Here is a 26,625-nt window from a genome sequence, read left to right as displayed (position 1 = left end):
TGAAACCGATACTGATAATTTTCGATATTACATTTTAAAGCATTTATCGGCCGATAATATCGGACATCTCTACTTTTGTTATAACACTGACAAAATTCTAAGTTTTTCTCTTGAAATTGTGACCACTATCTTTTATTGTGAAATTCCAACTCATTTTTCACAAGCTTTTTTGTATTTGCATAGCATGTATATATTATTAATGTTGTAAATACACATCTTTATATATCTAGAAAGGGTGGTCCTAAAGAGGCATTATTCGGAGGTCTCAAGAAGGTAAGAAACACACGAAAGTGTGTGTGTGCGTGTGTTTTGACAGGCAGCTTTGTGCACATCAGGAGGGGGTGGGGGGTGACAGCAGGCTCTTATAAATAAAGCCCCCTCAACCCCCTTGCAGCTGCATGCACCCTGCCTGCCTGCAAAAGACATTCCCTCCATTTGATGGCGTTTGCCTGAGAGAGAGCCGGCGTATAAATCCGAATCCCGCATCGTGGAGTGACGGGAGAGGAGAGAGAACCGGTCCAAGGAGGTGAACGGGTTTGGCCGTGACGTAGCAGACGACGCCAGGCTCCTGCTGCGTGTATGTAGGGGGGTTTAAATGACCGCTAGTGACCTCAAAGCAAAGGCTTTGTTTTAGCCGCGCTTTGCGTCGCATTAGATTTTTTTGTCTGTTTTTGTTTTAAATGTACCCCAAATAAGGTTCTTCCAGTCCGGAGAGGGAGTGTTCCGTGTGGCTAATTCGCGGAACAGAAGCTGTCATTAGCACCAGCTAGGCTAATTTAGCACCCCTGCTAAGCTAACCCACAAGCTAGGTTATTAGCTCCCGCTGAAAATGGATAAAGCCAAGTCGATGGTGGACAAGAAGGGGGCGTCGGGACCCTTCCAAGCCGGCCAGGGGAGCTGCAACGGGCACGTCAACGGCTGCGGCAACCCCGGGCTGGCTTCGGCGAGCGACAACAGCCACTACCACCACCACCACCACCATCACCATCATGTCCACCGCGGCGGGGTTGACGCCGAGTGCAACAGCTCGCCGGCCAAGCGGAGCAGACTCCGGAGGAGGACCGAGTCCATGAAGCGGCACAGACCCCGTAAGTGTGGGCCTTCGCCCGGGGAGGGAGTGTTGGCATGTGTGGGGGTATGAGCCGCAGTGCACCGGCAATGACGCGACACTGTAATATGGAGCGCCCATTTTATATTTTATTCAGTACAAAACCCTTCCATTTTAACATCATTTTATCGATTGACTTGCGTTATTTTGTGCATGTAGTCATTTAGCGTCCCTCTTGTTGATTTTTATGCTTTATATACATGCGCTCGCTTGCACTCCCTGCCCTCTGATTGGTCAATACCCCGGATGGTGGAAAAGCTCCTGATAAGTGGGTTCGGCTAGAGCCGGCCAATCAGCGGCCGACTCCTGTCTCCAGGACGGCGAGTGAATGAGTCCGAGCCACGCCCCCTTATTTACCCTGGATTGTGAGTGCAAAAATCTCCCATCTGAAAACTTTTGGAATATTGAAAAGTAGCAGACTGAAAGATTAAACACAACCCTTTTTTAAATATTTTTTTTACTTTTGCTGATATTTTGCCTCACTATGAAGCTCATAAATCAAAAGAAGCCTGGTAAGTGTGTGTTATTTTGTGGTATTTCTCCAAATATCCTCCTATTTAATACACTTTGTCCCACCTTTTTTTTTTATATCCAACTTCACCTTGAAGCAGATTAAAATCTTCTCGGTTACATTTCAGCCGAACAGAAGACGCGTTGTCTAATCGCCATGACAAAACAGACCATTATTGTGCAGCTTGCATGTAGAATAGCTGCACGTTTACAGGGCTCGTTGTTAAGTTTAGACTGTCAACATTCCTAACTTGGAGAGGGGGAGCGAGAATGGGTGTGGGCATCCCTTTTTTTTCTGTCGTCAAGGAAACATAATAGCAAGTCATTTTGTCACATTTACAAATTCCCAGTGCAATATGAGGCATTAAGAAACTTGTTTTATATTACTAAATAGCACCTCATATGAAAAGACAAGCTTGCACTTCAGACTGATTAAAGTTCTTTGCAGACGACATGCTGTAACACAGCGCTTCATCATCGTTTAAATCATGCCAACTGAACTCAACTTGGCACCCGTCGACAAATGAGACATTTTGAGTAACTACCCACAAAATAAGATTCCAATTTATGCAAAAAAAACCCTTTTGTTTAGCTCCAAATTCTGCACAAAAGCAGCTCACAGTTTGAAGGTTGGTTATTAAATGAACTATAAAATACTGTACTGACCCGAAGGAAAACAACGTCCGATGTTCGGGTTGATTGACTTCAGTCCTTTTTAACGCACACTCACTGGTAGACGTCGCAATTCGACTAGAAAATCATTGTCTCGTACAGGAGGAACTCTAAAGTGACAAAGGACAGGAGTTCACTTTAAAGACGTCATATTTTTCATGGGAAATCATCAAAGGGGAGTTAAAAATGCCACAGGGTCAAGCTGTAACTATCATAAAGCTTTTATCGTGTACGGGCAATGTTTTTACACTTTGAGGCGCCTGTCTTATCAGTGAACTTTTTACCATCATGTACCAAAACAGTTTGTCTCTTTAAAAAAATAATAATAATAATAAAAAAGTAATAAAAATGTCACATAAAATTTTCCACACCTTAAATGGGAACTGCACTTTTTTTATTATGCTTATCATAATAAATAATAAATACATAATAATAAATGCTTATCCTTAATTAAGACAAGAACACATATATTTTTCTTTTTTTATGCATTCTAACTCGTAAATAAAGGCTAGCAAAAGTCAGCTTACAATACAGCTAATGGCAGTACACTCTTGCTCCCATAAAGCCCTCTAAAACATCCAAAAGATGTATCCGAGTATTAACCAAGTATTAGCGATATTGTTACTATAAGTGTTAATGCAGACAAACTACTTTTAGCAGCGCCGTGACCACAGAGAGCTAACTAGCTTATGCTGCTGTATTGACGTACTTACCAGGTGAGCTGCTCCATCGCCTCTGATTTAGTGAAAATTAATTCTAGATTATAAATAATCTCTCTCATCTGAATAGTGGAAGGTTGTGGCCACAAACCGAGAAGTTGGTTTACTTTGACATTCAACTTATACTCCGAGATGGCGAGAAATACATGGATGCTTGTTTTTTTTGTTCTTTTTACCTTTGTGAGGATTATGATTAATTCTTCGTCTAAACGGGAAAATATAAACATCCCATCAGTCGGCATCCTAGTGAGAGCTGACATTATACTGTATGTGATTGTTTTATTATATTCATAGTTTGTGTTTCTTGTTTAGCACTAAGCAATACTGCTACTGCCTGGATATGCTTTTCACTCAGCTTCTAAAACATGTAGCTCATCTTCATTATATTCAGGCTCAGAAATATAAGGTTCTGGATCATCATGTGTACCAAAGTAATCTTTGTTGTCTCTCATGAAGTCTGCCATGAGTCGTTGTGTTGTTGTTGTTGAAGGAAAAAGCGAACGTTGTGATGTGTCTGTGAAATTGATATGCTTAAAACTAGCAAAATACGTAAATATTACATGTTGTTATGAATGTGCCTTTTTACTACATTTTTGTACATATATACTTACAGCAAGTTTTTGGATGTTTTTAGAGCGCTTTAGGCGGAATATTGCTTAAATGTTAGCTGACATCGGGGGCGGTACCTCTGGATTGGCAGACCGGGGTGGTGGTCCCTCTCTTTGAGAAGGGGAACCGGAGGGTGTGTTCCAACTATCGTGTGATCACACTCCTCAGCCTTCCTGGTAAGGTGTATTCAGGTGTACTGGAGAGGAGGCTACGCCGGATAGTCGAACCTCGGATTCAGGAGGAACTGTGGTTTTCGTCCTGGTCGTGGAACTGTGGACCAGCTCTATACTCTCGGCAGGGTCCTTGAGGGTGCATGGGAGTTTGCCCAACCAGTTTACATGTGCTTTGTGGACTTGGAGAAGGCATTCGACCGTGTCCCTCGGGAAGTCCTGTGGGGAGTGCTCAGAGAGTATGGGGTATGGGACTGTCTGATTGTGGCGGTCCACTCCTTGTATGATCAGTGTCAGAGCTTGGTCCGCATTGCCGGCAGTAAGTCGGACACGTTTCCAGTGAGGGTTGGACTCCACCAAAGGCTGCCCTTGGTCACCAATTCTGTTCATAACTTTTATGGACAGAATTTCTAGGCGCAGTCAAGGCGTTGAGCGGATCTGGTTTGGTGGCTGCAAGATTAGGTCTCTGCTTTTTGCAGATGATGTGGTCCTGATGGCTTCATCTGGCCAGTATCTTCAGCTCTCACTGGATCGGTTCGCAGCCAAGTGTGAAGCGACTGGGATGAGAATCAGCACCTCCAAGTCCGAGTCCATGGTTCTCGCCCGTAAAAGGGTGGAGTGCCATCTCCGGGTTGGGGAGGAGACCCTGCCCCAAGTGGAGGAGTTCAAGTACCTCGGAGTCTTGTTCACGAGTGAGGGAAGAGTGGATCGTGACATCAACAGGCGGATCGGTGCGGCGTCTTCGGTAATGCGGACGCTGTATCGCTCCGTTGTGGTGAAGAAGGAGTTGAGCCGGAAGGCAAAGCTCTCAATTTACCGGTCGATCTACGTTCCCATCCTCACCTATGGTCATGAGCTTTGGGTTATGACCGAAAGGACAAGATCACGGGTACAAGCGGCCGAAATGAGTTTCTTCCGCCGGGTGGCGGGGCTCTCCCTTAGAGATAGGGTGAGAAGCTCTGTCATCCGGGGGGAGCTCAAAGTAAAGCCGCTGCTCCTCCACATGGAGAGGAGCCAGATGAGGTGGTTTGGGCATCTGGTCAGGAGGCCACCCGAATGCCTCCCTAGGGAGGTGTTTCGGGCACGTCTGACCGGTAGGAGGCCACGGGGAAGATCCAGGACACGTTGGGTAGACTATGTCTCCCGGCTGGCCTGGGAACGCCTCAGAATCCCCCGGGAAGAGCTGGACGAAGTGGCTGGGGAGAGGAAAGTCTAGGCTTCCCTGCTTAGGCTGCTGCCCCCGCGACCCTAACTCAGATAAGCGGAAGAAGATGGATGGATGGATGTTAGCTGACTTTTGCTAACATTTATTTACGAGTTAGAATGCATAAAAACAGAAATACATATATGTGTGGTTGTCTAACATAGGGATTGTGAATGATGGATAAAATTCCACAAAAAGTACAGTTCCCCTTTTAGGCTGTTTTCCCTTTATTTCGAAAGTAGAGGCTTACATGTACTGTGTTAGGTAAGAATTCTGGAAACAATCAATTTACATCCAGATTGTGATTCTGGATCAATTTAAAACTTTTAAGAATCAATTTTTAAAAATATGTTTTAGAGGCCGTCTACACGCCAAAAAAGTATTTTTTAACCTATTTTAATGTGGTTTTATTGAATATATACAAAATAATATATTGCGAGAATCAGTTTAAATCAAAAATTGATTCTAAATTGAATCGTCGCACCAAGAATTAGAATCGAATTGAATCGTGAGTTGTATTTATCCCATAGCAGTGTTTACCCCAGATTGCCAAAATACCTGTGGTGGTATGACATTATCAAAACATTTGCATAATCTGTGATGGTGCATATATTTTCTTTAAAAATGTTGTACATACATCTTTGGTATTATTAGTTAGTATAAACATATTTTTAATTTTATATCGTTTTGCTGTATTTTTCATTTGTCGAGAATTTTTCAAGTTTCGAGATGACTTCTCCATTCCTTTCATAAGTGACTTTTTCTTTATTGAAAACGACGAGCAACAAATCTAGCCTCTTTTTCTGGTTTTAGTGGAGATTGCACTCGTGTTTAGCGACTCTTTACTTTCGTCGCTCCAAGTCCGCGACAAACAGCGAGAGCTGCAGCGAGCCTGGCGTCACACTTGATTGGCGCTGCCGCTCAAACTGCACTTTTTCTCCTCGAAACAGTGGCACATAATATTTGCACTTTTGTAGATTTCTTTTTGTGTTGTATCAAAGTACGTCCACATCGCAGACACGCTGCCTCTGCTTCAGACAACCGCTTGCGGTCTGCTTACATCATCACAACAACCGTTTTCCGCAGTGCTGTTTTGGTGAGCAAAGTCTTTTTTCGGTAGCTAAATTTTCAGTGCATCACGAGTCACTAAAGTGCAAATAACAGGCTATATATACTGTATATACACGTATCCATTCATACGATATATTGCATACATTTGTTTTCACGTAAAAACCCTTTTTTTTTAAGGTGGGGCGGCTTTTATTTTGCTGTGGTGTGCTGCCACGTTCAATCAAAAGTAGGTGAAACCCTGCGTCCCTAATATTAGGTATCCACATGAAAAGCATTATTAAAGGTCAATATTGCAGCATATCAATAATACATGTTTATTATGAGTGTCAATAGGCCCTTTTCCACAAAAAGTTAAAGAACTTTAGATTCCTGTAGAAGTGTGTTTGTTTTTCCACCGCATTTCACAGTTCAGGGTACTTTATACAAATCAGGCTAATGACGTATGGAGGAGTGGTTTAGAGTTCTTTTACTAAAAATAAAGTAAATGAAATACAAAGCAATTATATACAAAACAATATCATTTGAAAATAAAGTTTTTGTCCGCAGTGTCCAACAGTCAGAAAGTTGTCCTCTCAGTGAATGATGAATTCCTGAGGGTCAATGTTAGTGTTTCTCTCACACTGACAGCAAGAACACATTGGCTTTAGCGTTAGTTAGCTTGTTAGCATTACCATTCGGTTCACTTGGTTTGCGGCTAATAACTACACAAATGGCGTGTCCCTGACTACTTTTACTACATGTAATAAAATAAATAGTATTTGACGTTATTTACCTTCGTTCAACTCGTTAAAGTACCAATGATCAGAATCAGAATAGTTTTATTGCCATTGTTTGAGAACGGGTTCACAAACTAGGAATTTTTCTTGGTTGTCACACACACACACACACACACACACACACACACACACACACACACACACACTAGGTGTGGCGAAATTATTTTCTGCATTTCACCCATCACGCTTGATCACCCCCTGGGAGGTGAGGGGAGCAGTGGGCAGCAGCGGTGGCCGCGCCCGGGAATCATTTTTGGTGATTTAACCCCCAATTCCAACCCTTGATGCTGAGTGTCAAGCAGAGAAGATTTTATAGTCTTTGGTATGACTCGGCCGGGGTTTGAACTCAGAACCTACCGATCACTCTAACCACTAGGCCACTGAGTAGGTGTACTGCCTTCTTTATTTCACATTTATCCAACCAAGTCAGAGTAGTAAGCAGCTATGGTCGCCGCTTCGAGTTCGGCTGAATACTTCATATTTCTCTATAAATATGTTTAAAAGAGTCTGTCCACTTCTTGTAGCTTCGCATATCGAAACGCAGTTTGCAAAAAAAATATAAACAGCATTAAGCTGCATATAGTTTAAAGACTACGGCTGACTAAAAACACTGCAAGATAGTTCCACTGATCAGTGTTCTTCAGCACAAAGATGTCCCCACAAAAGTTCCTGCAAGTCCAAAGTTCCTTTTGTTCTTCTTTCTCTCTGTTGTCAAGAATGTTGTAATAGATATACACAAGAAATAAACAAGTCATCTCGCCGTTGTGTTCGAAAAATAAGTTTTAGGAACGCACCATTTGTGTTCAACCAATTAGCGTTCAACATCACAGCCTACTACCAATAAGTTTGCAGGAACCCTCAAAGTCCCACGTAGCTGGCATGAACTAAAAAAAGTTCCTGAAGAACCAAATCTTGCTTGAAACACAGGGGGATTTTTATCTATCTGGGTGAGTGGGGAAAGTTCCTGTTAAAGGCCTACTGAAATTATTTTTTTTATTTAAACGGGAATAGCAGATCCATTCTATGTGTCATACTTGATCATTTCGCGATATTGCCATATTTTTGCTGAAAGGATTTAGTAGAGAAAATCGACGATAAAGTTCGCAACTTTTGCTCGCTGATAAAAAAAAGCCTTGCCTGTACCGGAAGTAGCGTGACGTCACAGGAGCTAGTATTCCTCACAATTCCCCGTTGTTTACAATGGAGCGAGAGAGATTCGGACCGAGAAAGTGATGATTACCCCATTAATTTGAGCGAGGATGAAAGATTCGTAGATGAGGAACGTTACAGTGAACGACTTGAGAGGCAGTGATGGACGTAACTTTTTTCGCTCTGACCGTAACTTAGGTACAAGCTGGTTCATTGGATTCCACACTCTCCTTTTTTTATTTTGGATCACGGATTTGTATTTTAAACCACCTCAAATACTATATCCTCTTGAAAATGAGAGTCGAGAACGCGAAATGGACATTCAGTGCCTTTTATCTCCACGACAATACATCGGCGAAATGCTTTAGCTACGAGCTAACGTGATAGCATCGTGCTTTAACTGCATATAGAAACAAAAAAATAAACCCCTGACTGGAAGGATAGACAGAAAATCAACAATACTAATAAACCGTGGACATGTAAATACACGGTTAATGCTTTCCAGGCTGGCGAAGGTTAACAATGCTGTGCTAACGACGCCATTGAAGCTAACTTAGCAACTTAGCAACGGGACCTCACAGAGCTGGGTATGACTCAAAACTGCATCCGGTGATGAGGCTTCAGTTCGGGAGTTCTGGAGTTTTGGGGACGGTGGAGTTACCCCTCGGTCATCATTGCTCCCAGGTCCACTCTGACCCGGGGTGGTAGTACCTGTCAGGGTCCCAGCTATGGGTTAAATAGCATTTCAAAGACCTCAACGGTGGAAGTGGCGGAGGATGACACTGCATGTCACAACGGCACTGAAGGCGGATGAAGGCTGCAACAGAGGGTGGTCTCCAGTCGTCATGGATCCATGCCACTGGATCAAGGCCCCTCTCTGCCAAGGACCGTGTGGTGGCTGCAGGCGCATCAGTCTCCCCACGCTAAAAGACATCACGCGCAGGCGTCCTCCCGAATGGGAACCCATCCATTCTGAGGACAGTCATACTCGACTACGAGTGACTGCCGATGATGATGATGATGGCTAACGACGCCATTGAAGCTAACTTAGCAACTTAGCAACGGGACCTCACAGAGCTATGCTAAAAACATTAGCTATCCACCTACGCCAGCCAGCCCTCATCTACTCATCAACACCCGTGCTCACCTGCGTTCCAGCGATCGGCAGAAGGACGAAGGACTTCACCCGATGCGTTTGGCGGCCCGGAGACGTAGGAAGTCAAGGTGAGGTCGGCGGTTAGCGCGGCTAGCGCTCCAACAAAGTCCTCCTGGTTGTGTTGCTGTAGTCCGCTGCTAATACACCGATCCCACCTACAACTGTCTTCTTTGCAGCCTTCATTGTTCATTAAACAAATTGCAAAATATGTCCAGAATACTGTGGAATTATGAAATGAAAACAGAGCTTTTTGTATAGGATTCTACGGGTACCATAACTTCCGTTACTCTGACTTCGTCACGCGCATACGTCATCATACCGCGACGTTTCAGCCGGATATTTCCCGGGAAGTTTTAAATGTCACTTTATAAGTTAACTCGGCCGTATTGGTATGTGTTGCAATGTTAAGATTTCATCATTGATATATAAACTATCAGATTGCGTGGTCGGTAGTAGTGGGTTTCAGTAGGCCTTTAAAGTTCCTGCGGTGGAAAAAGGCCTATTTGACCCAATTTGGTCCCAAGGGTAGTGAGTGTAGGCCTTTATGCATAGCCCCTATTCAAGAGGTGCACAAAGTAGAGTCAAGTATGACCTGCCGAGTCACTAAAGGGTGGGTTCCCAAATTTAATACATATTGATACTGACTTAATTCAAGCTCACACAATCATTGATGGCTAACTAGTTTCTATATATCCATAGCTGCCCCATTTTGCATGAATAGATGCATGAAAAAATGTCAATCAATGAATGACACAACACTTTATATTACATTTTACAATAAAGTTATCCAAGTTGCTTCCTGCTCAGTCAGTGATAAGAATATAACAGGAAATTCCCCTCCACAGTGTCACCACCCTCCGTGGCGCTTGGCATTAATGCATTAATATCTTACACGGCAGGCATGCCGCGTTCGATCCTTGGAGGAAGTGGTGGCAAGACACTCTGTTCGAGAAATGTATGTCTTATTTTTGTATTAAAATCATTGTTAAACAATTTATTTCCCATAAAAGTATTTCAGTCCAAAACATGCATCAATTTACTTTAAGTTCAAATGAAATAGCATAAAGATGGTTTCACACCAATTTAAAAAAAAAATAAAAAAAATGGGGCAGGGGCCTCCAAATACAATTCTTCTTAGGGTCCATCCATCCATTTTCTACCGCTTATTCCCTTCGGGGTTGTGGGGGGCGCTGGAGCCTATCTCAGCTACAATCGGGCGGAAGGCGTGGTACACCCTGGACAAGTCGCCACAACATCGCAGTCTTCTTAGGGCCATAATTCATTATTTCATACTTATTTGCGCTAATTAAAGGCCTACTGAAACCCACTATTACCGGCCACGCAGTCTGATAGTTTATATATCAATGATGAAATCTTAACATTGCAACACATGCCAATACGGCCGGGTTAACTTATAAAGTGCAATTTTAAATTTCCCGCTAAACTTCCGGTTGAAAAAGCCTTTGGAGGATGACGTATGTGCGTGACGTAACCAGGGGAACAGAGGTATGGCTTCCCCATTGAATACAATACAAAAAAGCTCTGTTTTCATTTCATAATTCCACAGTATTCTGGACATCTGTGTTGGTGAATCTTTTGCAATTTGTTTAATGAACAATGGAGATTGCAAAGAAGAAAGTTGTAGGTGGGATCGGTGTATTAGCGGCTGGCTGTAGCAACACAACAAGAAGGACTTACTTGGATAGCAGACGCGCCAGCCGATGCTAGCCGCCAACCACATCTGTGTTGGGGTGAAGTCCTTCGTCGCGCCGTCGATCGCTGGAACGCTGGTGAGCACGGGTGTTGATGAGCAGATGAGGGCTGGCTGGCGTAGGTGAAGCGCTAATGTTTTTATCATAGATCTGTGAGGTCCGGTTGCTAAGTTGCTAAGTTTGCCTTAGCGTCGTTAGCAACAGCATTATTAAGCTTTGCCAGGCTGAGAATTATTAACCGTGTAGTTACATGTACATGGTTTAATAGTATTGTTGATCTTCTGTCTATCCTTCCAGTCAGGGATTTATTTTGTTTCTATCTGCATTTGAGACGGATGCTATCACGTTAGCTCATGCTAAAGAGCTTCGTCGATGTATTGTCGTGGAGATAAAAGTCACTGTGAATGTCCATTTCGCGTTCTTGACTCTCATTTTCAAGAGGATATAGTATCCGAGGTGGTTTAAAATACAAATCCGTGATCCACAATAGAAAAAGGAGAGAGTGTGGAATCCAATGAGCCCTTGTACCTAAGTTACGGTCAGAGCGAAAAAAGATATGTATTTCACTGCATTCTAGTCCGTCACTCTAACGTTCCTCATCCACGAATCTTTCATCCTCGCTCAAATTAATGGGATAATCGTCGCTTTCTCGGTCCGAATAGCTCTAGCTGCGTTGAAAACAACAGGAAAATATGAGGAAGTGAACAACTGACAACGTCACGCTACTTCCGGTAGGGGCAAGGCTTTTTTTTATCAGAGACCAAAAGTTGCGAACTTTATCGACGTTGTTCTATACTAAATCCTTTCAGCAAAAATATGGCAATATCGCAAAATGATCAAGTATGACACATAGAATGGATCTGCTATCCCCGTTTAAATAAAAAAAATTCATTTCAGTAGGCCTTTAAAGGAACTATTTAAAAAATATATATTTAAGCCACCTTGTATTTAGGGAAAAATTAACCATAAAGAATTTTCAGAGTTGTTTCACATTTAAACCTCCAAGTCCGAATCCATGGTTCTCGCCCGTAAAAGGGTGGAGTGCCATCTCCGGGTTGTGGAGGAGACCCTGCCCCAAGTGGAGGAGTTCAAGTACCTTGGAGTCTTGTTCACGAGTGAGGGAAGAGTGGATCGTGAGATCGACAGGCGGATCGGTGCGGCGTCTTCAGTAATGCGGACGCTGTATCGATCCGTTGTGGTGAAGAAGGAGCTGAGCCGGAAGGCAAAGCTCTCAATTTACCGGTCGATCTACGTTCCCATCCTCACCTATGGTCATGAGCTTTGGGTTATGACTGAAAGGACAAGATCACGGGTACAAGCGGCCGAAATGAGTTTCCTCCGCCGGGTGGCGGGGCTCTCCCTTAGAGATAGGGTGAGAAGCTCTGCCATCCGGGGGGAGCTCAAAGTAAGGCCGCTGCTCCTCCACATCGAGAGGAGCCAGATGAGGTGGTTCGGGCATCTGGTCAGGATGCCACCCGAACGCCTCCCTAGGGAGGTGTTTAGGGCACGTCCGACCGGTAGGACACGTTGGGAAGACTATGTCTCCCGGCTGGCCTGGGAACGCCTCGGGATCCCCCGGGAGGAGCTGGACGAAGTGGCTGGGGAGAGGGAAGTCTGGGCTTCCCTGCTTAAGCTGCTGCCCCTGCGACCCGACCTCGGATAAGCGGAAGAAGATGGATGGATGGATTCACATTTAAAATTGCTGCTGGCACATTTTCACTTTGGCACCTCAAATCCCTTGAACGCACATACAGTAATCCCTCATTTATTGGTTCCAGGCCTGACTGTGGTAAATTAATTTCAGTGAAGTCCAAATGATTAATTATAAATTCAAAAAACATTCTAAATATGTTAACAGTATGAAAAAACTTGTTTCATTTAATAGAGGAATGCCTTCTGAGGCTGAGCCAATCGGTGGCCACGATACTGAACAGTGTGCAATGATTGGTTTGGTCTCTTCTAGTAGCCAATATTGATATTTTAGCACATTTTTATGGTTAAAAATGTTTATTTTAGGCCAAAAATACAAAAGACTATGCTTGAAAAAATTACGTGACAGAGTGAATCCGCAAACTTTGGAGCGTGATGTGGCGAAGGACGACTATATTGTATACAAATATTTTTCTGCTCACCCCAGACTCTGGTCACTCTCTCGGTGTAGGAACTAAATATCAATTCAGTTTGCCTTTAACTGAAGATAGCTTGGCAGGTTTAGAAAACATTTTCCTCCCCACCATAAGTAAACTATTGTTGGTGGGGGATAAATATATATATATTTTTTAAACTATAAAAATGGTCCACTTTTATTGTTTTGCAGACTTTTTGCAGAATTTATTGTCAAGAAAAGGAATCTAATATTCATATGTAGCTATCTTAACAACATTGAATGCAGGCAGGGGTTATCATCATTATTGTCTTTGATGCAAGCCTGCCTCGCACATTATTCATGATGGCGTGACCATCAGGAAGTTGATCAATAATTTGTTTTGTTCGGGAAGGAAAACCCACCCCTTGCTTCTCGTACAGGTGAGGGTTAAAGGTCATTCAATTGGAAAGTAAATAGAAAATCCCAAAGTTATGCTGGCAAGCATGAACAGTGAACATGTTGGGTAAGCCTACTGTATGATGATAATAATAAACTTGTAAGTTATGATCCACGTACACTCCCACTTAAACCCACATGGACCTTTGGATAGATGACAGTGCACTTAAGTGTGCGTGTGCGTGTGTGTCTCTGCAGGCATGATCAAAATCAGAATCAGTTTCTAGAGTTTTTATAATAAAGAATATAGGATGGAGCTAACTTTGGCACCAGTTAAGTAGTTTAAAGAATATTTTTTGCACAATCATGCTATGCTGTTGTTTAGGGTCACATGATCAAAGAGACCCTTACTATGTTCACGTTCATTCAGATGCACACTGTTTATATTTTTAATAACTGGTGACATTTGTAGTTTTGGAGGGTTGATTAGCGTCTTCTACAATGAAACACTAGTTATTAGCCTAGTGTTAGGCTGCAACAACTAATCGATTATAAAAACATTTGGCGATTAATTTAGTAATCGATTCGTTGGATCTATGCTATGCGCATGCACAGAGGCTATTTATTTATTTATTTATGTTTTCAATAAACCTTTATTTATAAACTGCAACATTTACAAACAGCTGAGAAATAATAATCAAAATAAGTATGGTGCCAGTATGCTGTTTTTTTTCAATAAAATACTGGAAAGGATAGAAATTTAGTTTGTCTCTTTTATCCGATTATTAATCGATTAATCGAAGTAATAATCGGCAGATTAATCGATTATCAAATTAGTTGTTAGTTGCAGCCCTAGCCGTGTGTACATGGACAACATTTATTTAATCTTATCATCATTCGGATTACAATGTTGCTGTGTACATGGACCCTGAAAAAAATTATCTGATTATGACGTGCATTTTCATGCATCACACCTTAAATTGGAATACTTTACTTTGACATGCGCAGAACCTAACAAACAGAAAGGTGTGTTATTGTTTGTTGTATGGCGCCATCGTTTGGACGAGTTTGCTCACTGCAGATGCTTACATACTTGCCAACCTTGAGACCTCCAAATTCGGGAGATATAAATAAATAAATATATATATATATATATATATATATATATATATATATATATATATATATATATATATATATATATATATATATATATATATATATATATATATATATATATATATATATATACTAGGGCGGCAACTAACGATTAATTTGATAATCGATTAAACTGTCGATTATTGTTTCGATTAATCGATTAATAATCGGATAAAAGAGACAAACTACATTTCTATCCTATCCAGTATTTTATTGGAAAAAAACAGCATACTGGCACCATACTTATTTTGATCATTGTTTCTCAGCTTTTTGTAAATGTTGCAGTTTATAAATAAAGGTTTAGTAAAAAAAAATAAAATTTTTTTTTTTAATTAAAAACAAAACAAACAAAAAAAAACCCTCTGCGCATAGCATAGATCCAACGAATCGATGACTAAATTAATCGGCAACTATTTTAATAATCGATTTTAATCGATTTAATCGATTAGTTGTTGCAGCCCTAATATATATATATATATATATGTATGTATGTATGTATGTATGTATGTATGTATGTATGTATGTATGTATGTATATATACTTGACTTTCAGTTAATTCTATATATATATATATATATATATATATATATATGTGTATGTATATATGTATGTATGTATTTTATTATATATACATATAAATAAAATAAATACTTGAATTTTAGTGTTCATATATTTACACATATACACACATAACACTCCTCTCTACTCATTGTTGTATTTGAAAGTGCAATGCTTTGCAGCCAGTAGCACAGCCTTTGAAGGAGCATAGGTATGGGCAGTGTAATATTCTGGGTTGGAGTCAATAACCAGGCGAGGTGACGAAGTTACGTCTCTTTACTTCATACTTCAGAACCGACTCCCACACTTGCCGTCAGGGTGCGCAATACAACGTAAACCGTTGGCCAACCAAAAAGTAACCACACTAGTGTTCTGTGGTTACTTTTTGGTTGGCCAAGCGGACATGACGACAGGCTGTCCTCACTCAGGTCCGTGTGTGTGTGTGTGTGTGTGTGTGTGTGTGTGTGTGTGTGTGTGTGTGTGTGTGTGTGTGTGTGTGTGTGTGTGTGTGTGTGTGTGTGTGTGTGTGTGTGTGTGCGCGTTTAAAAATGTCAGCTTTTTCTCATTACAATCCGATTTTTTTGCTCGTTTTTTCTTAAATTTTTACTTTTATTTGTAAATACGCAACTTTTTACTTTTTAACCGACACGTTAGGTATATTTGCACATGGTATTATTGGTATTGGTTCGGTATCGCCCACACCTCTATATTTTAGATCCAATCAAGGGTTTACTATCTTTTTAAGCCCCATCCTGATTGGCTGTGTGGTTTATCATGGACATCAATATGTTTGGAACTATGTTGCTGTTGCAAAGACAAGGTAGCGCCTTTTTGACCTGTGTATTATCTAATTGTCAGGTGCATTTTGTCTTTTTTTAGGGGGGTGGGGGGGAGCTCGTGTTTACAGAGCTGAGATGAGGTCAGTGGGTGAGAGGGAAGCGGAGCACATGTTGAGAAACGGAACACCGTTTGTACATTCGGCGGGGTCATGAGCAGCGGCACCAGGTGACGAGACATGACACCCACTTGTCCTTGTCCTCCTGTTGATGTGCGTGCCGCCTCTTATTCAATCACCCGCACATGTCTCTTACAGTCCCCGGGTGCGTGATCTACAGAAGCAAATAACTGCCAGTGTTTGTAAATAGTGCCAGGTCAAAAAAAACACATCTTGTGGCTGTGGGCAACTTCCTGATGTTTTTAACATTTTTCTTAAACTGAGATGGTAGTAGCTGCGTTTGCAATAAGTTGCAGTAGTGTTGTTTACATGTAACTAATTGGCGCTATGAATGCAGTTGTTTCCTTACCGATATTACAACATTGGTTCTATCGCCGCAGTGTTGTAACAATATACTTGTTCATACATGACCATGTGGTCAGAGAGAGACACTTCTTTCTTTCCACTTTCTCATGCACTCCAAATCATTATTTTGAGTCAAAAAGGCCTCTCTCCTTCTAGCTAAATAAATGCTAAAAGTAGAATATTTATGGCAGCGGTGTCCAAAGTCTGACCCGGGGGCAATTTGTGGCCCCAAGCTTGTTTTTTTATTTATTCTAATGACGAAATAATTAAAATCCCGTATTTTAACATAACACCAAAAATACTAGAATATGCAGTTTTGGGAGAAAGCAAGCCGCAAATAAATGCTAATGTTAGAATGCTAACAGTTAGAATATGTCAACTACAGTCATATGACTCTGAAGCGTACTTATGTAAAATTTGCTAAAAAAGTTGGCATGCTAGGGTTAGCATGGCAATATTAGCATGCTAACGTATTAACTTTAGCATGCTAACAGTTAGCATGTGTCAGTAACTAAGATATAGGACTATGTAAAATTAGCTTTAAAAAAAATGCTAACAGCTAACGTGTCAATTACCAAATCAAATGACTGTGAAGCGTACATATTTCAAATTAACCAAAAAAGTTAGCATGTGCCAAGTACAAAGTTATATGAGTCTGAAGCGTTCAACTGCAAAATTGGCTAATAAGGTTTGCATGCTAATGTTAGTAATGCTGCCTTAGGCTGAGCCAATCAGTGGCCATGATACTGAACAGTGCGGACTGATTGTTTTGGTCTCTTCTAGTGGCCATTAGTACTGTAGTACTGGTATAATTTGTAGTTCATTTGGCCATTTTATTGCTTGAAAAGGCTTAATTTAGGGCAAGCTTATGTGGAATATGCTTAGTTACTGATAAGACAAAGCTAATATGTATGCTATGTTCAGATAATGAACTCTCAAACTTTTTACACCAAGTACCACCTTAAAAAACACGTTTGATTGATTGATTGAGACTTTTATTACTAGATTGCACAGTACAGTACATATTCCGTACAATTGACCACTAAATGGTAACACCCGAATAAGTTTTTCAACTTGTTAATCAATTCATGGTATAAGACTGATTCCCATATCGGGAGTCGAACCCGGGCCGCCTGGGTGAAAACCAGAAATCCTAACCGCTAGACCATATACGTGGCTCTCAAAGTACCCCCATATTGACCAGTATTCATTAAAAGCAAGGCAGAGGTTTTATTCAACAAGTATATTTAATATGCTGGCCACTGTAACATTACACACAGTTTGAACAGTAACACTGTGTTTGAATAAAGGAAATTAAAACAGTAATCGCTTAATTAAATGGCCACTGGTCTAGCATATATTGATTGATATACTTAGTATTGGTTTTAGTATCTTTAATGTATCAAAGTGGCGCCCGCATTCTTCAATTTTTATTTATTGCTGGAAAGTTTGGACATCCCCTGTTTTACAGTGTCCTATATTCTTAGAATACACGTGGATCCAAGTTCTTGCACACAATGATTCCCCTCAAAAGACATGAGAAGGGTTAAAGGTCAGAGTTAAACGACAGAGTGACCTCGTCCCAGGGTGCTGCTTATCTGCTTTATTTACTCGCAGAGATGGGTCATTCCACAATGTTCTCGCGAGCGTGCGGACAAACTTTGTATTGTTCCAAAGAACGAGCTTTCTGATTGGTCGGCGTGTCACTGTGGGGTGTGCACCACCAAGACGCTGTACAGTTGGGGACATTCTGGTGGGGGGGGGGGGGTGCCAGGACCATCAACCCACAGTAACCCCGTCGGCGGCTCATCGTGTCTGTCACAAGGAGAGCGTACGCGGCGTCACTGCCGTCGGGCTCGCGACGTCCTCTTGTCCGAACCTGACTGACACGTGCGGCTTATAAAAATAGCAACACACGCGTCATTGGAGGGATGATTGAAGAATAGACGTGGCAACACATCAATAGTACGCTGTAAATAGTAAAGTTAGTCCTCATTTTGTCACGTTGTCCTCTTAAGACACAATTAATTACATTTATCTTGTCCCTCAAGATTTCGCACAAAATACTTCATGATGCCCAAGTGAAAACACATTTGTCATTTGTATTATAGTAAAAAATTTTAAAAAAAATCTTTTTTTAAATTCATTCATTGAACCACCATTTTTGTTGCAGGCCAACCCTTGTTCTCATCCCAACATGCCTTTATGGACCCTGCTTTTTGCACTGGGGGGCAGAAATAGGCTTTCCTTGCATACATTTGTGAAAACATTTCCTAATAATAGGAATATTTATTATAATAATAATAATAATAATAATATATAAATATAAAATACAATAAAACCAAGGCATATAAATAAACAACACAATACAATAAATATAGGGCAAGAGTATTTGGTGAGCTAGACGGAGTAGGCAGACTGGAACAGGTGTGTTTTGAGTTTAGATTTTAAGGTATTTCTAATTATACTGTAATTGAAATATTTTTGGACGAGTAATTTTGTCCAGTTGACTCCAAAATAAGGCTTTAAAAATTATAAAAAGTAAATATTGTTCCCAAAAATAAACATTTACTGTGCCGATAAATCAAAGGATTTACATCCACAAATACTAAAAAATAAATACTATTTCTGATAAGTACAATCAATCAATCAATCAAAGTTTACTTATATAGCCCTGTCTCAAAGGGCTGCACAAGCCACAACAACATACTTGGCTCAGATCCCACATCAGGGCAAGAAAAAACTCAACCCAATGGGATGACAATGAGAAACCTTGTAGGGGACCGCAGATGTGGGTGACACCCCCCCCCCCCCCCCCCCCCTCTCCGGGCGACCGGTGCAATGGACGTCAAGTGGATCTAGTATAATTTTGTGAGAGTCCAGTCCATAGTGGATCTAACATAATAGTGTGAGAGTCCAGTCCATAGTGGAGCCAGCAGGAGATCATCTTGAGTGGAGACAGGTCAGCAGCGCAGAGACGCCCCCAACTGATGCACAGATGAGTGGTCCACACTGGGTCCCGACTTTGGACAGCTCGCGCCTCATCTGTGGTCACCGAATCTGTGCCCCTCCTCGCCACGAAGGAGAGGGGGTCAGAGCAGAAAAGAAATGGCAGATCAACTGGTCTAAAAGGGGGGGGGGTCTATTTAAAGGCTACAACAAAAACGAGGAAACATAACATTTCTCTAGGGTATTTGTTATACATATAAACCTCAGTTTATGAAATGATGTGTTAATATATTTTTACATTTGATTTTGAGTATTTGTGTGTGCGTGTGCATGTGCGTGCGTGTGTGCGTACATCCATCCATTCGTTTTCTACTTTATGTGTGTGTGTGTATAAATGTGTGTATTTATGTGTATGTACATATGTATATGTACATATGTGTGTGTATATATGTACGTATGTATGTATGTACAGTATATATACGCTATGTGTGTATTAATGTGTATGTATATGTATGTGTATATATGTATGTACGTACGTGTGTGTGTGTGTGTGTGTATATACATATATATATATATATATATATATATATATATATATATATATATATATATAAATACACACACACACAAAGTGTGTGTGTATATTTGTATATCTGTGTATGAATGTACATATGCATGTGTATATGTACGTATATAAAAAAAGAACATGGTGTGTGTCTGAGCAGGAAGAAGCAAAAGATTACAATGTCCTGCACCATCACTGAGATATGAAAGTCTGATTCTTTATCAGCAACAGAACACATGATGACCTTATATAATAAAATGATATATTATTTTATATATACGTATATATGTATGTATATATATATTAGGGCTGCAACTAACGATTAATTTGATAATCGATTAATCTGTCGATTATTACTTCGATTAATAATCAGATAAAAGAAACAAACTACATTTCTATCCTTTCCGGTATTTTATTGAAAAAAAACAGCATACTGGCACCATGTTGTGGACATTGGGGGTGCAGCATACACCAATAATAACACATAAATGTAACTCATCAGAACTGAATCAGATATTATACACGTTTCTGTTGTGAATAATAAAGGATTCATTTTAGGCTGCCTCTGAATAATAGCATGAAATATTCCAGCACCTTCATAATGTTTAGTTATACTAAAGCGTCACTCAAATCTAAATATATTTATATAGCTTTATCGGCCCGGCTACATTGATCCATTATGAAACCAACCTGAGATATTTCTGTCCGTTACGTTTATTTCGAAATTGGTTACCGTGCGTTTTCTCTCTCAAAACGGAGTCAAATGTGCCGGAGACACATTATCAGCCCCGCGTTGCAACAAAGGCATAACTTTAACGTTACTCACAAAAAAGCTGAACTCATGAATGCTTGTTGCCACTATGGACTTAAAAAGTTACGTACTGTGAGTTCCTCCCTTCATCCATGGCTCCAACATGTTTCTTCTTCAGGTGCTTCTGAAACAATGTTGTACTTCCGTGCCATTTTGCAGGAAACACTCTTCTTTGAAGTCTTTAAAGTGAAGTGTTCCCACACTTTTGACGACTTAGGTCGTACACTTTTCTCCATTGAAGCAATAACCTCAAGATGTTTTTCTGCTGAACTATCGGTAGTGTTTTCCTGCGCCATTTTTCGAATTTTTCCAGCAAAGGAGACGCCGTGGTCACGTGAGCTGCACATGACACATCATTGGCTAGCTTACGCCACCTCATGAGACGTGGCCTCAATGCCGCCCTGGCGCTGTTTTGTACTGTTTTTGTACTTATTTTGATTATTGTTTCTCAGCTGTTTGTAAATGTTGCAGTTTATAAATAAAGGTTTATAAAACAAAAAAAAAACAAAACAAAAAAATTCCAACAAAAAAAAAAAAAAGCCTCCGCGCATGCGCATAGCATAGTTCCAACGAATCGATGACTAAATTAATTGCCAACTATTTTGGTAATCGATTTTAATCGATTCAATCGATTAGTTGTTGCAGCCCTAATATATATATATATATATATATATATATATATATATATATATATATATATATATATATATATATATATATATATATATATATATATAAAATAATAATTATGATTTATTTTATATATATAAAATCATTTTGTTATATAAGGTGTATATATATATATATATATATATATATATATATATATATATATATATATATATATATATATATATATATATATATAAAATAATAATTTATTTTATATATATAAAATAATTGTGTTATATAAGGTCATCATGTGTTCTGTTGCTGATAAAGAATTAGACTTTTATATCTGAGTGATGGGGCAGGACATTGTAATCTTTTGCTTCTTCCTGCTCAGACACACATGTTCTTTTTTTATTTTGTTTCAATTATATAGAGGGAGAGTACTTTTGGTGGTTGTGATCGAAGTAAGGGATACATAATGCAAAACTAGCTGGCCATGAGATAAACAGAGACACTATAAAAGAGCATGAAAGAGTTGAACACAGCTGTCGGCGACAAATCAATCCCCTGCTGAGGCGAATATATTAAATGTGTGAGAAGGGAATACTCCCTTAGCGAGGCTGGCATTGGGGGAGGTCAACTGTTTCCATGGCAACCGCTGCAACCATGTTCTCGCTGTTGTGCCACGCTGGCAAGCAAGGTTCCACCCTGCGCTCCTCTTACACCTCACCTGTGTCACCTGACACTCTCATTGTCTTTGGAAAGAAAATGTCCCCTCACCAACGTCTCCTCCTCCTCCACCAGCGTTCCCCTGGTTCGGGATGGACATCGGAGGCACGCTGGTCAAGTTGGTGTATTTCGAGCCGGTCGATATCACAGCAGAAGAAGAGCAGGAGGAAGTGGAGAACCTCAAATCCATCCGCCGCTACCTCACCTCAAACGTGGCCTATGGTGAACACACACAGTTAGTAGTAAATGTTTGCACGTGCTTTGGAAGTCTAACGCAGCCGTGCGTCCTCTTTGCAGGTAAGACGGGCGTGCGCGACGTCCACCTGGAGCTGAGGAACCTGACAATGTGCGGCCGCAGGGGAAACCTGCACTTCATCCGCTTCCCCACGCAGGGCATGCCCCGCTTCATCCAGATGGGCCGTGACAAGAACTTCTCCAGCCTGCACACCACGCTATGCGCCACCGGCGGCGGCGCTTACAAGTTTGAGGACGAGTTCCGCACCGTGAGTCTCTCAGCGCCCGTTGCAATACTGGATGGATGCTGTAATAAAAGACTCCGTAGCACACCGTGTCACGGAGGACCGATACACTGTGTGCACCATTAGCTCACAGCTAAGGCCGAAAGACTACTAGATTTAAAATCCTTATTGGAATATTTAATCACCATGTTAAAACAAAATAAAATCGATTTTCCTTTCTATCATGTCTTACACCTACAAACTACACTGAGAGAAATCTTCAAGTGACACACTGTGAAAACTAGGTGACACTGACTTAACAGCGCCTCTGTTAGTTGCTCCCAAGTAATGCACTCCCGTCTTATACTGCATGACACAGGTGTCAAAGTCAAGGCCCAGAACTAGCCAGCTGCATCATTTAACGTGGCCTGTCGCATCATTTTATGTGGCCCGTCGCATCGTTTTACATTTTACGTGGCCCGTCGCATCGTTTTACATTTTACGTGGCCCGTCGCATCGTTTTACATTTTACGTGGTCCGTAGCATCATTCTATATGGCCCGTTTCATCATTTTATGTGGTCTCTCGCATCATTTTACGTGGCCCTTCGCATCATTTTACGTGGCCTGTCACATCATTTTAATTGGCCCGCCGGATCATTTTACATGGCCCGTCTCATAATTTTACCTATAACGTGGCCCGCAGCATAATTTTACGTGGCCCACCGCATCATTTTATAGGGCTCGACACATGATTTTATGTGGCCTGCAGCATCATTTGACATTTTATGTGGCCAGCCACATCATTTTATGTTACCCACCGCATCTTTTACGTAGCCCACTGCATCTTTTACATGACCCACCGCATCATTTTATAGGGCCCGACACCTGATTTTATGTGGCCTGTCGCATCATTTTTTGTGGCCTGCAGCATCATTTGACATTTTATGTGGCCCGGCACGTCATTTTATGTTACCCACCGCATCTTTTACGTAGCCCACTGCATCTTTTACGTGGCCCACCGCGTCATTTATGTGGCCTGCCGCATCATTTAGCATGACCCGCCACATAATTTTACATATTATGTGGCCCGACACATCATTTTATGTGGCCCGACACATCATTTTATGTGGCCTGCCGCAACATTTTATCTGGCCAGACAAATAATTTTATATCGCCCGCCAAACCATTTTACATGGCCCGACACATCATTTCATGTGGCCCGACACATCATTTTTAATTTTTATGTGGCCCGCCACATCATTATATTGGGCCAGACAAATAATTTTTATGGCCCGTCACATCATTTCACATGACCCGACACATCATTTCACGTGGACCGCATCATTTTATCTGGCCAGAAAAATATTTTTATATGGTCCGCCACATCATTTTAAGTGACCCACTGCATCATTTTGGATTTTCTGTGGCCTGCCAAATCATTTTGTTTCGCCCACAGCATCATTTTGTCTGGCCAGACAAATCATTTTACGTGGCCCACGGCATCATTTTACGTGACGCGACACATCATTTTATGTGGTCTGCCGCATAGTTCTATGTGGCCTGCAAGACTGGAAATACCTATAAATATTTAATAAAGAATCTTTATATTGTCAGTTTTTCCATATCTTGCATCAATAAACAGGGTTTCCACGGAGAATTAAAATGCATTTAATAGGATGTCCAGAGGCATTAATAATGTAATCCAATTGAAGGACTGGGACGATAGTCAATATGTCAATCCATCAAACGATGAATATAAATGAACTGAATAACATTGCGGTCATCGATAAATTGCTACGTCTGTCTGTGTGTCTATTTTCTTTGTCTCTGGCTTTAAAACTACCGTAATTTCCGGACTATAAGCCGCACCTGACTATAAGCCGCACCAGCTAAATTTAGGGAAAAATACAGATTGCTCCATATATAAGCCGCACCCGACTATAAGCCGCAGGGTTTTGATGTGTGATTACCGTAGTATTTTGGGGTTCCTGCTACCACGGAGGGGATTTTTGGGACAGAGATGACTGTTTGGGAACGCAAAGCGTCCCATTTATTAACAATAAATCTTTCAATCATTCAATCAAACTTTAAAATCTTTGACATGGCGAACAGCATTCATGCAGAGTACAAATAATACAAAGGTGCAAAGTAATACAAAGTGCTCGCCTGTACGTTATCAAAATAACCAGCCTACCGGTATATGAAAAGTCAGTCTTTAATCATTGTGTCATCGTCTTCCTCCTGTTTACTAAAACCACCGAAATCCTCTTCGTCTGTGTCGGAGAAGAACAGGCCGTATATAAGCCGCACCGTTGTATAAGCCGCAGGGACCAGAACGAGGGGAAAAAGTAGCGGCTTATAGTCCGGAAATTACGGTAGATGCAAGAGGTCTGGTAAGGTCTGAAAGTGTTAAAAGCGCTGCCTCCACAGCGGCCAATCCGCTGGACGTCAAAATCAAGCGGCTTTGCCATTCTTTGGTTACTCCAGGCGTGTAGTCCTTAACTCTGACATGTTAATGTCAATCTTAATGGAGAAGCTGAGCTTGTTTCATACACCACTCATTTATTTCAGTTTCCGGTTTAACACACACGCACTAACTTGGCTAACACTTGCAACTATCGTGACGCACCTCACGTGACCCACGGCGGCCTTGGATGGACAACTAAGACAATTCTTACAACAGACCACAATTTGTATTCTGACATTCCCACAGTAAATGAATGCGAGGTCCTGCAGCTGCCTGACACTTTATACATAACTTGCTATCTACTGTACTCATTTTAAACAACTTTGAGGAATTGAATGTTTATTTAAAGAGCTTAAGTGCAGTTCCTCTTCAATAATTTTGATTGAAGGTAGAGTGTGATGATTGACAGGCGGAACCTTTCAATTGGCTATTGTCTACGGCCGTGCACAAAGTCAGAACACCGGTTGCTGGGAAGGCTACATCCTGTGAACGTGCTCATGCTGTGGTGAACGCGAGAACATTTATACATGTTGGGAAAATGTGAAACTGTAAATTCCAGCAAAATTGGCTGGCTTTTCAAAACCTGGTTAAAGCTCGTCGATTGTAAACCTGGAGAGACGCTTTCTGCAGCGTGTGCAAAAATACCAATGTAGTGACATCACACATGCTATTAGCTAATCACAAAGCGTTGGCGTTAAAAGGCAGGCAGCAGTTAAGGGTGCCAAATTTCTTTAGCATGACCAACAAAACCACTGCTGCTACCACTACAGAAAAATAGATCAATAAAAATACATGTTCATATGAAACTGTCTTGTGTGCTAAATCTAATACATAAGATAACAGGCTACAGATAACTTTTCAACTATTCAAGGTTATTATTGTCAAATGCTTACAATTGTGTGTATACACACAATTGTAAGCTTTTGGCTATATATAATAACCATATGCGATAGGACATGGGCATTAAAAATGTTTCTAAGCGGCATTAGAAAGCATTAAAATACATTTGCTGATACCTGTAGAAACCCTAATGAATCACTTTCCGGCTAAATGTATTTGTTCTTTTAATTGTGACTGAAAAGATTGAAACTGAATGCAATTGAACATGCACAAATATATTCCGAACGTTTTTTGTTATTAAAAATGCTTAAATACATGTATGTGTACATATATATGTACATATGTATACTTGCTTAAATATCTGCTTGTCACTTTCACTTAAGATTTCAAACCAAGTTATCCATCAATTGGTAATAATAATCAAACAACTGCTTATGCAAGTTGTGTAACGAGGCCATTATAGAGTTATATTTTAATATATTCACTGTTAGGAGTGGCCCTCTGAGGGCTGCCATAATCGCAACATGGCCCCTAAATAAAAATGAGTTTGACACCCTCTTGCTGTATGGTTTTTCTGACAAGACTTCTGCACACTTCTGACATGAAAACTCCTGTGGCGCCGCAGATGGCCGACTTGGAGCTGCTGAAGCTGGATGAGCTGGACTGCCTGATTCGGGGCCTGCTGTTTGTCGACCGGGTGGGCTTCAACGGCCACCCGGAGTGCTACTACTTCCAGAACCCCTCGGACACGCAGAGCTGCGTCAAGCAGCCCTGCACGCTGGACAACCCCTTCCCCATGCTGCTGGTCAACATTGGCTCCGGGGTGTCCATCTTGGCCG

At 41.1% G+C, this 26,625-nt stretch overlaps 1 protein-coding gene across 2 annotated transcripts in view; it reads left to right on the top strand.

The window, feature by feature from the left end:
• Positions 1 to 385: 385 nt before the first annotated feature.
• The window catches only part of LOC133657788 (pantothenate kinase 1-like), a 46,324-nt gene continuing 20,084 nt past the window's right edge, over positions 386 to 26,625 (top strand). Inside the window, exons 1-4 of one of the 2 annotated variants that reach the window (XM_062059519.1) lie at positions 386 to 1,088; positions 22,096 to 22,242; positions 22,318 to 22,523; positions 26,412 to 26,625. The exon at positions 26,412 to 26,625 is cut by the window's right edge and continues 40 nt beyond it. In XM_062059519.1, coding sequence (XP_061915503.1) covers positions 830 to 1,088; positions 22,096 to 22,242; positions 22,318 to 22,523; positions 26,412 to 26,625 — 826 coding nt within the window. In that variant the 5' untranslated portion in view covers positions 386 to 829. Of the gene's footprint in view, positions 1,089 to 1,147; positions 1,621 to 22,095; positions 22,243 to 22,317; positions 22,524 to 26,411 lie in introns of those variants that run through there. The other variant, XM_062059520.1, reaches the window with a different exon arrangement.

The sequence above is a fragment of the Entelurus aequoreus genome, linkage group LG09 (genome assembly GCF_033978785.1).
Source record: "Entelurus aequoreus isolate RoL-2023_Sb linkage group LG09, RoL_Eaeq_v1.1, whole genome shotgun sequence".
In the NCBI taxonomy this organism is placed as follows: domain Eukaryota; kingdom Metazoa; phylum Chordata; class Actinopteri; order Syngnathiformes; family Syngnathidae; genus Entelurus; species Entelurus aequoreus.
The sequence above is the reverse complement of the archived record's forward strand: the minus strand, read 5'-3'. Positions and strand labels throughout refer to the sequence as shown.